Source organism: Cuculus canorus, chromosome 8, assembly GCF_017976375.1.
Source record: "Cuculus canorus isolate bCucCan1 chromosome 8, bCucCan1.pri, whole genome shotgun sequence".
In the NCBI taxonomy this organism is placed as follows: domain Eukaryota; kingdom Metazoa; phylum Chordata; class Aves; order Cuculiformes; family Cuculidae; genus Cuculus; species Cuculus canorus.
Window position 1 is genome coordinate 28,820,230 of NC_071408.1, and position 12,792 is coordinate 28,833,021.

General features: G+C 52.3%; 1 protein-coding gene across 6 annotated transcripts; it reads right to left on the reverse strand.

The window, feature by feature from the left end:
* Nucleotides 1-100: 100 nt before the first annotated feature.
* On the reverse strand, nt 101-9,770 carry TMEM125 (transmembrane protein 125). Of its 6 annotated transcripts, XM_054073749.1 has the most exons (4): nt 9,134-9,770; nt 7,826-7,956; nt 5,490-5,702; nt 101-3,495 (listed from the first exon to the last, which is right to left on the reverse strand). In XM_054073749.1, exon 4 carries the CDS (start codon nt 3,181-3,183, stop codon nt 2,521-2,523), a length of 663 nt encoding a protein of 220 aa, XP_053929724.1. In that variant the 5' UTR covers nt 3,184-3,495; nt 5,490-5,702; nt 7,826-7,956; nt 9,134-9,770; the 3' UTR covers nt 101-2,520. The 6 variants fall into 6 exon arrangements, with proteins under 6 accessions (XP_053929724.1, XP_053929725.1, XP_053929723.1 ...); XM_054073750.1 differs by lacking the exon at nt 5,490-5,702 and having other exon boundaries at nt 7,830-7,956; XM_054073748.1 differs by lacking the exon at nt 5,490-5,702.
* Between the last annotated feature and the right edge of the window lie 3,022 nt (nt 9,771-12,792).

Consider the following 12,792-nt stretch of genomic DNA (forward strand, 5'->3'; position numbering starts at 1 on the left):
ACGATTTCTGCCTGAGCAGAGGCCAGCTCTGTACAGACCGGCCACCTCCCCGGAGAGGCCCACAGCAAGCATCGGCCTTCCAGACAGTCGAATTCTCAACACTTTATTACGTATATCCACGCACAACACAGGAATGGAGAATGGAAGAAGCCGGCACGGCTGCTGCAGGAGGCGAGTCAGTGGCTGGGGCAGCACAGGATGTCTGTCTGGGCAGGTGGACACCCCAACCACCATCTTCATGGACAGCCTGTGCTCAACCGCTATTTCCTCAGGCGCTGCCATGGCCCACGAGCATCCTTTTGTGGCACAGCTCATGGGCACTTGGGGCACATTTTGAAAGGTCTAGGGAAGGAGGATTCACATTGATATGCGGGCAGCGTGGAGCTCTGAGCTGGGCACAGTCACGCATCTTCACAGAAATGCCCAGATGTGCAAAACAGCTGGTGGGCAGGCAGCTGCGTCCCGTCCACACGTGCAGGCTGGGGGAGCTGCCAAAGCACTGATGCAGGCAGAGATGCGCATGCACCAACACAGACGTGCAGAGCAGCAATGACAGATGGTGCAAAACTGTCCAACCCTGGCCTGTCCCTCCCTGTGTACGCACAGGGGTCCCTGCTCGACCTGGGGACAAACAGCCCGTAAGGGAAGAGCAGCTCTTTGCATTGCAAAGGATTTAGCAAAGAAGAACCTGAGCTTAGCAACACCCTCTGAACTCCTGGGCAGCTTAAGGGAAGGGATGAAGAGAGCGAGGAAAACATCAGTTTATTGAAATCTATAGATGAGGTGAAAGTGGTAGTGCAAAATGTAGAAACAATAAATTCAGAAAAGAAAAGCCAAAAATGATGTTCCCGTAGTTTAGGGAAAATAATCCAAGGCTTCAGGAGGAAAGAAAGCCAGCAGGAGCAGGGGAGGAGCAGATAAATACAGAAGTGCCTTCATGTGATCTGTATGCATCAGAGATAGTATGAGCTGGAGCTGCAAAGGGATGAAGTCCTCACTGTCCAGTGTATACCTGGTGAGGTTCCCTGACGCTGAACTCTGACACTGCCCCCGACGTAACACGGACGGTGATTCCTGCTCTTTCTGAGGGAATGAGCTGTGAATTTGTACCACGTGCCAAAATCCAGTAGCTCAGTTTTCTTCCATTACAGAAGGAATTTAGCAAACAATGAGCAAAAATAACAGCCAAGGCAGAGCAGCTCAGGTGAGGGGGAGATGGGAGCAGACAGAAAGATGAAGAGGACATTGCACAGAAGCAGCTTCGCCAGGAGGTTAGGATATATGTCTATGGAAAGGGTAGGGAAATGCTTCATGGGTCTATGCAGGAAATGAAAACTTTGACACGTAAATTAGCTTTAAGTCACAGGAAAAGCTCCCAGGGGGAGTTGTTAGTCTGCCTCTGGGAAAGGCACCTTGGTGGTACACACCTTGTAGAGATAAAACACCAAAAAAGCTCCAGGTAAGGCTCCAGCAGTAGCAGAAGAGCCTTTCTGCCCCACAGCAGCTGCAGCACTTGGGAGAGGGAAACAGCATGGGAACACCCAGGCACTGGGATGAGCCGCACTGCTTCTGCTCGGGAAACTCCTGTTGAAGGGCAACAGTCCCAGCCGGGGGATTCAGACATCCCATCGCCATCCCCCAGTGATTGCACCTTGCTGTTTGTGGCTCACACGGAGCACGCTGGTGTGATATCAGGGCCCCAGCACACAGCCCACCCTTTGGTCACCGCAGGAGATGGTGAGCTGCAGGAAGGTAACATTGGAACAGATCCTGGTATTGCAAAGACAAACAGTATTTCATACAAGGTTCAGCCATGCAATGACTCTGGCACACAGAATCCCACGCAAATCCCATGCTCGCTCTCACAGACACACAGGTTCCTGCTCAGGAGCAGCCCCTGCACCCACCCAGCTCCCTTCGCTTGCGCTGCATGCCTGCTGGCTTACAGAGTATCTCCTGCCATGCATCAGCTGCTAGAGGTTCTACCTTGCTCAGGGTTCCTGCAGCCTGGGAGGGAGAGGATGCACAACGCAGGGCATCACAGCCTGCCCGGTGTGTGCTCACCTTCCCAGGCTCCGAGGCACGAATTGCTGGTGCCAGCTGAGGCACAGGTCCGAGCTGGCAGCTCTGAGCGGAGCACAGGGAGGTTTTACACCATCTGCAGTCACAGGACAACACACATCACAGCCCTGGGGTCAGCAGGAACCAAGCAAATACCGGTATCCCCAGGGGTACAGGGCAGGCTCACTGTAACTCTGCCGCAGGCAGCAGCTATCACAGAGGCTTTGTGGAGATAAAAACGCCACCCAGGGATTGCTGTGCTCCTAATGTGCCAGGTCACAGAGCCCAGCCAGGAACCCCAGATCCCCGCTGCGCTGCCGGCCTGGGGCAAAGCAACAGCCAGTCATCTCCGAAAGAAGCACAAGGCACACCGCAACGCTCACCCTTCCTTGGGGAACGGCCGGCACAAGCCCTGCTGGTGGGTTGTATGCAGCGAAGGTCACACAGAGGTGTCCTGGGTCAGATCAGGTTGGCCATGCTAGAGGTGGGAGGAAGCCGCCTGTTTGCAGCGAGGCGGCCGGAGATGGTGAAGACACGGATCTCACCGGTCTCCAGGCTCCGAGGAGTAGCCTGGCGGCAGGAGGTGAAGAGCAGATAGAGCAGCAGGCCGAGGAGGACGGCACAGCCTGCAGTCAGGAGGACAATCCCACTGGTGAACATGCTGGCCAGCGGCCGCGCGGGGCTGAGCTGCATGGTCGTGATGGAGAGGACGGTGAGCACGAGCCCGCAGACCACCAGCACCAGGGCGCTGAGCAGCAGCACCAGGCAGTCCAAGCAACCCCCGCTCTTCAGGAGCTCGATCTGATCCCGGCTGCGGATGCAGTTCATGTCCTGGATTGCAGAGCTCAGCAGCTGCTTCAGCAGCACGAGCAGGGCCAGGAGGCAAAGCGTGGTGCCCACCGCCAGCCGCCACTCCCCAGACCGGCTGCTGGTGCTGTACAGCAGGATGATGCCCCCGATCCCGCAGGCCAGAATCAGGACCACAGCCACCCCATAGCACAGGATGGACTTCTTGGGGTCCTGGAACCACCAGAGCTCCACATGCTCCTCCAAGATATTCCTCTGGATGTGATCCATGTCCGCAGGGGTCCGAGGGCTGCTCAGCTCTGCCAACTCCGGCATAATGGATGGTGGGATGAGAAGGGCACAGTGGGGTGGTTGCAGAGATGAATCTACAACCCTATAGTGAAGTCGAGGGTCAAAACAGCTATAGCTGTGAAGGTAGCTGCATTTCCCAGGTGGGGATGCTTCTGTCTCATTCTTTGGAGCCTGGTGGAGCTCCCCTCTGCAGCAGAGCCACCTGGAGAGCTATGGTCCATGTGCTGGGGCTGAGCCCACTCTCCAGGCAGGGCTGCAGGACACGGTGGAGCATCCTCAGAGCAGCCTCATAAGAGAACAACCAGGGCTGAGTCTTTCCTTTCCTGCGCCTTTCATCTGAAAGAGTCAAGAAGAGAAGGTATTGTTAAACAGAGACCCTATTTCCCTGCACCAAACGCTCCCATGCCAAACCCTGGGCATTGGTTGCTCCAGGCTGGCCTGCAGACCTTTCCCTTTCCTCACAAAACCCCGTGCGTTCCAGCAGAGATCAGCCACGTACATCTTCCCAGGAGACCTCTGCGCACTGTGGGAGGACCTCAGCGTGCTCCAAGAGTGAATCTCTCGCCTCTGCAGCCCCATGGGCCCTGCTCAGAGGCTACAGGCACATCGCTGCCCGCAGGACTCTGCCGGCAGCTGGTGCTGGCAGCAGGGCAGGGATGGAGCAGAGGCAGGTCCCTCCTGGGATAAAGCCCCATTCACAGCTCCAGCTTCACATGCTCCCTCATCAGCATCAGCCTCTTGTCACCAACTGGCTCTGCCGCCCAGAATGACAGCGGGAGGTGGGGGTCAGGATCGGGGCTTAACCCTTCCAGTCCAGTCCCCGGAAGAGTGCGAGCTGCCCTGGCTGCCTGTCCTCAGCCCTGTCCCTACCCTTGCACCACCAGCCTCCCCTCCCAAGTCCCCTACAGAAAGAAACGTCATGATTGCATCTCCATCTTTCCAGCGAAGACGGTCTCTTGCCTGGAAAGAGCCCTCTAACAGCCGGGACATGGCACCCCGCAATTTTGCTCTCCTCTCTCCTCCTCCCGGTCCCTGAAGGGCTTCACCACTGGAAGGGAGCAGGGGAAGGGCACTGGTGGCTGCTGGGTGGAGGCAGGCTCCGTGCTGCTGTGCTTCGCTGCGCTCCCCTTAGCACGTCGCCTTCCTCAACCCCCGGCCTGACTTCGCAGGCTCATCACCTGCCCTCATCAAAGCTTCTCTGGGTACAGTTTTACACCAAGCGTTGAAGCCATTTGTGTTTCTCTCACACGGCCTCCCACCCCAGCATGTGAGGGCTCCAGCTGGTCCCACAGCACCAGAGGGACCCTCCAGCACAGCTGGTACCCAAAGCAAGAAGAGGCACTGGGGAGGATGGTGCAGGAACATCTCAGGTATGGCTGAGCCCTTGAGACGTGGAGAAGACCCTGGAGAACCCCCAAAATGCCTCCCCAGTCACCTTCCGGTCAGGATGATGCACCTTCGGCCATCACGAGCACATGCGCACAACCTGCTCAGAGTCCTGCAGAAGCCCAGGGACAGGAACTGATGCAGATCCCCTGTGTCACAGAGTTGTGTCACTGCTCCTGGGCGGGGGACAGCCCCACACAGAGCACCCTGCTTGGTAGAAATGACTCTCCAGGAGTCTATCAGCCCATGCCAAACGCACTCTGCTTGTCTTTCTGTCCTGCTCTGCGCAGCGCCGGGACTCTGTGATCATTACGGATGGGTGGGGACAATTTGTGACCTCCACGCATGGCAGCTCTTCACACACCAAAGATCTTTCCTCCCACAAGCTCTCCCTGTCTCCAGATAGTCTCCACAGGCTGCATCTCCTTACAGCAATGTCTTTGCTACCAGCAAACGCCTCTAAATCCTCCTCCATCGAGGACAAACCAGCGTGGGGAGGGGGGAGAGGGAGGACAATAGTGTGGGGGTGCCTGAGCCAGACACCGCCTGACAGTGTCAGGCCAAGCTCCTCCTGAGTCACTCCCCGGCTGTGATGGAGCGTGAGGTCACTTTGGACGTGGCTCAGGGCATGCTGCCAACTGACAACATGTGTCAAGGAAGTCTCCAACCACTGTGGGTTTGCAGTCCCGGGACCCATCACACCCTCTGTTATTCCCCTGCACGGCTGCTGCTGCTGGAATTGCCTGGGCTGGGACACAGAAACCCACGCTCCAGAGAGCACACTTGCCTGGAAGCCCGGGGAAGATCATCGGCTACTGGTTAAAGAGAGAAGAATCAGAAAGCACCAATTAGAGTGGGAAAAAAAAAAAAGAAAAAGCTGTGGTTGAGCATACTGATTTGTGCCTGCTGGGATCCACTTTGGTTTTGCATGAGACAGCAGATACCTTGCACAGTTTGCATGTGCCCAGGGCACAGGTCCCTGAGAAGGTCAGGATGTCGCAGAGCGCTTTCAAAGCAGAGGAGTGAGAAGGCGTTGATCCTGGAGATGTTTCTGCAGCCTACGCAAAGCAGCTCGGTGCTAAGCACTACTTCCTCCTGCCGTTCCTTCTCCAGGCACAGAGGTGCCTTATCTCCTCCTTACCAGCGAAGGGGTGACTCTGGTAGATAGCAGGTTTGTAGATTAGATTTTGAACTAAGAAAATGCAAAGCTTGAAGAAGTGCAAAGTCTGCAGCCTTCTGCTGCTTGACCAAAGTTGTGCGCCCAAGTTGTGAGTCAAGCAGTAAGCAGAAACACCACAACAGCACAAACCACAATGAAGGAAAACGCAACCAAAAACCAAGCTACAGAGCTGCATTCTTTTGTTACTTCTTAAAACTTAACCATTTCAATTTTTATTTGCTCAGAAAGAGGTCAGGGAGCAAGATAAAACCTCTGGCTGCAGAGCACAACATGGTGTGACCTCTACAGGCATGTATGTCCTACTGTTATATTAAGCTCTATGAAACAAATTATTTGGAGAGGCAAAGGCTTTCGTGGTTTCATGTGCCTGAAAATGTTCTGGAAATACCATCTTTTGCTCTTTAAGCCTCCATACTTGCTTGGGCTTCTCTAGACTGCGAGGGTTTTTGTTGCTAATGATGGTATTTTTATTAGAATAACAGAATAGTTCAGGTGGGACAGGACCTTGTGAAGTCTCCTGGTCCAACCACATGCTTTTAGAGAAGAGTCAACCTCAAAGTCAGACTGTAGTTCAGGGCCTAATCCACTTGGGTACTGGATGCTGTCAAAGATGGAGGATCCACAGGACCCTCTGGGATCACTCCAGAAGGAATGCCATCCCAGAGGGGATGGCAGTTCTGGAGTCCTCATCACAGGAAGGACAAGGATCCATTAGAGTGAGTGCAGAGGCCACAAAGATGATCCGAGGGCTGGAGCACTTCCCGTACAACACAGGCTGAGAGAGTTGGGGTTGTTCAGCCTGGAGAAGAGAAGGCTCTGGGGAGACCTTAAAGCAGCTTCCAGTACTGAGAGGGGCTCCAGGAAAGCTGAGGAGGGACTCTTGATCAGGGAGTGCAGGGGTGGGATGAGGGGGAATGCTTTTAAGCTGAAAGAGGGGAAATTTAGGATAGATATCAGGAAGAAACATTTTCCTGTGAGGGTGGTGAGGCCCTGGTCCAGGTTGCCCAGAGAAGCTGTGGCTGCCCCATCCCTGGAGGTGTTCAAGGTCAGGCTGGACGAGGTTTTGAGCAGCCTGATCCAGTGGGAGGTGTCCCTGCCCATGGCAGGGAGGGGTAACTGGATGATCTTTAAAGTTCATTCTGACCCAAACCATTCTATTATTCCAGTGTTTAACCATCCTCACCATGGGTAAACAGATTTTTCCTTAAATCTTACTACAGTTTCCAATTGCTCAGCACGTGTATGTTGTCTCCCATCCTTCCTTTACGTCCCTCTTAAGAAAAATCTGTCTGTCTTTATGTTTTAAACCAACTATCCTGGGCTGTAACCACCACCCCTTGGAGAAGAGGCGCAATGAGATCTCACAGCAGCTTTGCTGGTTTCTTGCCATTATTCAGCACGGATCAGATCAAGAGAAAGGGAAGGATGTGTATCCCTGCCCTGCCATGAGGGAGAAGGACAGCAGATACCTCTTCTGTAGCTTCTCTCTGGGCTACGTGCTGGATAAGCCCTAACACAGTCATTTGGGGATCTTCAGCCAGGTCACCCGTCAGATTAGCCAGTCTGACAACATGTATCACAGGTCATTAATCTCTATGATTTACTTTATAGTGAACCCCGTACCTCTCCCCTCTTTGCGCGTAAGAAAACAAAGGAGAGGACCAGCCCAGTCACACAATGTTTTCTGACTGAAGGCCACATCTCAGGAAAAAAATTGACAGACTGTCCTTCCCTGCTGCTGACTGGCAGCTGGGGAGGAAGGACAGGAAAGTGCTGGGAATGCAGGAAAACAAAAAGGTTAATGTCTTTCCTTCCCTCCCTTGTCCTATTCTGACAACATCGAACCGGGAATCGAGGATCATCATCAACTCGTTTCTGGCCACTCCTGGCTGCAGGTGTGAGCGCTGCTCGCCTGCCCTCCTCCTGGGAATGGTATATGTATTTGTTTATTGAATTCTAGACTCTTTATGTCCGACTGATATCTGACACGCGGGCCATGGACTGTGTGTTAATTAACACTTGAATTTCAGAGCCATATACAGCTCAGCTCTTGAAATACTCCCCACTCCCGGCTCTCTCTGACCATGAGACTTTGCTTACCCACAGCGTTCGGGACGGGAAGCCTTGGGATGGGACAGGCTCCTGAACTGCTTCCAGCCTTCAGGAAGGTTTTATGCAGCTATGTGGGCTCCGTGAGCATCACAGAGACCAGGGGAGTCCGGCAACATTTGCTGTAAAGTGAACAACAGTACACAAAATTATTTGCACAAACAATCTAAATGAGAGTCAACAGAGCTTCACAATCTCGAATAGGCAGAGGCCCTCTCCTTCCCCTGTTTCTCCAGTCCACCACAGCTTACTCACTCCCTAGCCAGGTCTGGCCATAGCCTGTTTGGGATGGACTTGCCACCACTTTGCCTCGCGTTACCACTGACCCAGCCTCACAGAAACTTTTAGCCCAGAATAGGCATAAATATCTTTCCATCCTTTCATGGATTTTTTCCTGCTCCCTAGTATGAGAATGAAGGTCACATATCTTGATTTTTGCCTGAATTACTGCCAATGCACAAAGCAGAAGCTGGGAATGTCATGTCGCTCAAGGTCCATCTGTGCCCCTGCGAGCAGGGATGTTGCTGCCCTGGGAAGTTCCATTCCCTCCTGAGAACTCAGGAGTGGGGATAAGAACCTGTGGGGAGTGGGAGTGATGGGTCTTTTATGTGGCATCTGTCTGGTTAACACAAAAGCCTAACTAGAGATCCACACTCCTCTGGCTGCTACATTAACCTCCATTTCCCAGTGCTTCTACTTTCCAGGGCTGCTCAAAATCCAGGCAAACCTATGCTCTAATCTCTGTCTGAGGAGAACCCACCCCCTCTACCCTGCCCGAGGGATAATCTTTCCCAGAAGCGAACATTCCTCCCACCAGTGCACCAGATATATCCCTGCACCAGATATTCAGGAAGCCTTGGAGAAGCCCTGGGTGGTGGTAGACCATCCATCCCTTCCTTTCCCCAAGCCTAGAGGCTCTGGAGATAAGCCTGGTGGAGGGCTTGTTCTAACAGGTTCGGTGTACAGCTGCTTTAGACAGAAATCTAGACAGTTTGGGGATGCTGCATCATAATTTTGTGTAAGAGACATCCATCATCCTGACCCCACAGAGCCTGTCCCGGTGCACCTATGCCGAGGGATGCCTGGGAATCCTGCAGGAACTAGAATATCCAGAGCTGAGAGGAAAACACAGTGGTGCAAGGAAGGGAGGCAAGGGGAAACAGAATGGTGCAATGGAGAGGCAAGAGGCAGGATCTCTTCAAAAGTAACTCTGAAGCAGCCCCCAAGCCTGCCAGCGGCTCCTGGTGAAGAACAGCCGTTCCGCACACGCAGGGATCGCGGGGAAGAAGGCTCACTCACCTCCAGCACACGCTGCCCACAGGCGACAGCCCAGCAGCGTTCCCCGCTCCTGGCTGGCAGCAATGTTTTTTCTAGGCTTTCTTTCCACTGGATCGAGCTATGGAGGGACCTCACCGGGAAAACGTCTTCTCTTCCTCTGGCAATCACCAGCCAAGATGCAGGTGCTCCTGCTGGCTCCCCTTCCTGGTGCGGTGCGGGCGGCAGCACCGGCGATAGGCTGGAAGCCTTCACCTTTCGCCCCGGCAGGTGCATTCCCCAGCAGGGAGGCGTCTCAGCAAACCTGCTGCTGGCCTTGGAGAGGCTCCAGCGCCACGCCGGTGTGAAGGCACTACCCCTCCCACCCTCCGCGGGCAGGATCTGACCACGCACCGATCCTGGAAGGTGGCTCATATCCTCCCGGCTGGAGGTGAAGGGGAGCCAGGGAGCAGCTCCCAGGCAGCAGGTGAGAGGAAGCCTGCAGCCAGCTTGGCAGCACTGGGGAAGACTGGACACATTCAGCAAGTATTCGCTGGTTGATGAGAAGTTGGACATGAGCCGGCAATGTGCACTCGCAGCCCAGAAGGCCAACCGTATCCTGGGCTGCATCCAAAGCAGCGTGGCCAGCAGGGCGAGGGAGGGGATTCTGCCCCTGTGCTCTTCTTTCTTGAGGTCCCACCTGGAGTCCTGTGTTCAGTTCTGGAATCCCCAACATAAAAAGGATATGGAACTGTTGGAACAGGTCCAGAGGAGGCCACGAAGATGATCAGAGGGCTGGAGCACCTCCCAGCCGAGGACAGGCTGAGAGAGTTGGGGTTGTTCAGCCTGAAGAAGAGAAGGCTGTGGGGAAAATTTATAGCAGTCTCCCAGTACCTGGAGGGGCTGCAGGAAGGCTGGGGGGGGATTTTTTTACAAGGTATGTAGAGATAGGATATTGGGGAATGGCTTTAAATTGGAAGAAGAAAGCTTTATAACAGACATTAGGAAGAAATTCTTCATGATGAGGTTGGTGAGGCCCTGGCCCAGGTTGCCCAGGGAAGCTGTGGCTGCCCCATCCCTGGAGGTGTTCAAGGCCAGGTTGGATGAGGCTTTGGGCAGCCTGACCCAGTGGAAGGTGCCCCTGCTCAAGGCAGGGGGGTTGGAACTGGATGAGCTTTAAGATCCCATGCAGCCCAAACCAGTCCGTGATTCTATGATTCCATTTGCTATTGTGTGGATTGAAATAAAATAGCTCCTGTACAACCATGTAGGTCAGGGACATTGGGTCACATCAGGACTGGATCTCTGCATGGCACCAGTCCAGGCGGGCACTTAATCCAGACAAGGTGCCACTGTGCCTTTTCAAACTGCGGTGCCATCTCCCCGTCACCAGGCAGCCACAGTACCCACCTCCACGGGAGACAGGGGTATCAGCAGAGCCCACCACACTGCCGAGAAAACAGCTACCTGGTAAGCTAGCAGAAAGAAAAGAGTGTTTTGAGAGGAATTAGGGAAAGAGAAAAGGACTTCTTTGAGAGGGGAAGAGCAAAAAAAGGGAGTAGTAGGAATGTTGAAGGTAGTGAGAGAATGAGACTCCCAGATGGGGTGCACGCCCTCCTCCTTTGCGGCTGGGCTTAACGACAGCAGAAGGGATTGCTCCTGTGGGTCTGAGCAGCTGGAAAATCTGGGACATGTAGGGAGAAGAGAACAGGGCTGAGCAACAGCTCTTTCCCAAATACTGGAAAGGGAGGTTCAGTTATTAAGTTGCACACTAGTTTTTTAGCAGGCTATGAGAAGGGAAGCTTAGGATATGCTAACACAACAGACAGCAATTAGTGCAACAGCTTCAGGGATTTATCTGAGTAAAATCTGACAGATCTTTCGAAACTTGCAAAACATCGTCTATCCAGTGGCTGGTGTCCCAAACCTAAAACCAAAAACTGGGATGTGGTGGATTTCCCTATACAAAGACCCTTGAACTTGCCCCTACCCAGAAAAACTTGTCCCTTAGTTGGGCCAGTTAGCAAACATGTCATCCAAGGGGAAACCTTATTGAACTTTAAAAAATAGCCATATATTCACTCTAAAAAGTGGGCTGTAACTTTTTAAGAGCATGAGATGTTTACCAGCTCCTTTAGAGAGGTACCAAGACAAACAGACAATGCAGCGCAAGAGAGGGTGAAAGCAGAAAGTGTCTTTGCACCCCAAGAGAATCCAGAAGACCATCAGCATACAAACCACGATCCAGCTACAGCTTAATTGTGAGCACATTTCTACAGCATATGCGTGGGAGATTGACCTTGGTCTGGTTTTCCCACTACAGAAGGAGCTTGTACATCTATTTTATTCCCAGCAGGTCTCTGATAACCCTCAGCTGAAACACTCTGCTGTGCCGGACTTGCAATGTTCTCCCTTAAAACAATGTTTTAGCTGCCCCTTCACCACTAAGAACAAGTTCAAAATCCTCTTGAACCTACAGCTCTGCCTTGGCTTTGGACTGCCTTTAAAAATCTTTCTAACGAGGGTTACAGGCAGGCATACTTTTAATCGTATTAATCTCCACTTAGAAATCATTCTTCACTTGCGTACGCCTCTTTTTCTTATTAGGACAAGGTTCTTTTTCAGAAAGATTGATTCCATTTCTTTAAGCCACATCTATTAAAGAAGTGGCTTCTACCACTCCATTTATTCTGACAGAGTGAGGGGAAAATTATACCACACGGGAGTCTAGCAAATTAAAATGGGTGTGTTCTGAAAATTTAAGAGGGAACTAGTTTCTAAAACATTTGCTAATTACATTAATTACATCCTCTTTCTGCACAGGAAGTATCAAGATGAGGGGAGGGGGAGAGGAAGAAAGGGTGTTAAACTAGCACATTAAGAGAGTGATTTCATCATAACTTCTTTCTTTTCCTCCTGTGAAACCTATGTTTCATACGGGTTAAAGCTGCAAAATGAAAGAAGTTAAGATTAAAGAAACTTAATTCATAGACAAAGCACTCAACTGAAGTCTCTCAGGTCACAGGAGCTCATGGAATCATCTGTTTTGCTGCAGTGTTAGCCTGTAAATGAGTCCAGTATCCCGAATGGTGATGCAGCTTACAAGTTATCCAGCCTTGGTACCACCATCTTCTGTATAATATTATTATCAGTCTACAGAAACACTTGTCACTTCTCTCCAATGCAGGATAGGAAACAGAAACAGTAGCGCACTGGCTGATATAAAACCACAGACCCACACTCAACCAGTAGCTTAAACTTCTGATGTGTGTGTGCCGTATTCCTCAGGGGGACGGTGAGTCACCCACAGACAACAAAGGAGGACAAACTTACCTCGTTCTCCCCTCATTATTAAAGAAATTACTCCCTCCTTTCCCTATACAAGAGTGCTTTGCAGAGTGATCTTTTAAGAGAACTTTACTAAAAATATGAGCTAAAAGGATCGCAGATGTTGGAAACAGGGCGAGGGCTGTAGCTCAGGTATGCTTGACCCCTAGTGAAAGGTTGCCCTCACAAGGTAATTGATCTTTAGTCGTTGACTGGATACTTGCTTGGATATCACTGACATCTGTCTTAAGCGCAAGCAACCCTTTGTATGGACGTAGACGAGGTCTCTGGGGAGACCTTAGAGCAGCCTTCCAGTACTTAAAGGGGGCTACAGGGAAGCTGGGGAGAGGCCCTTTATCAGGGAATGCTGGGGAACG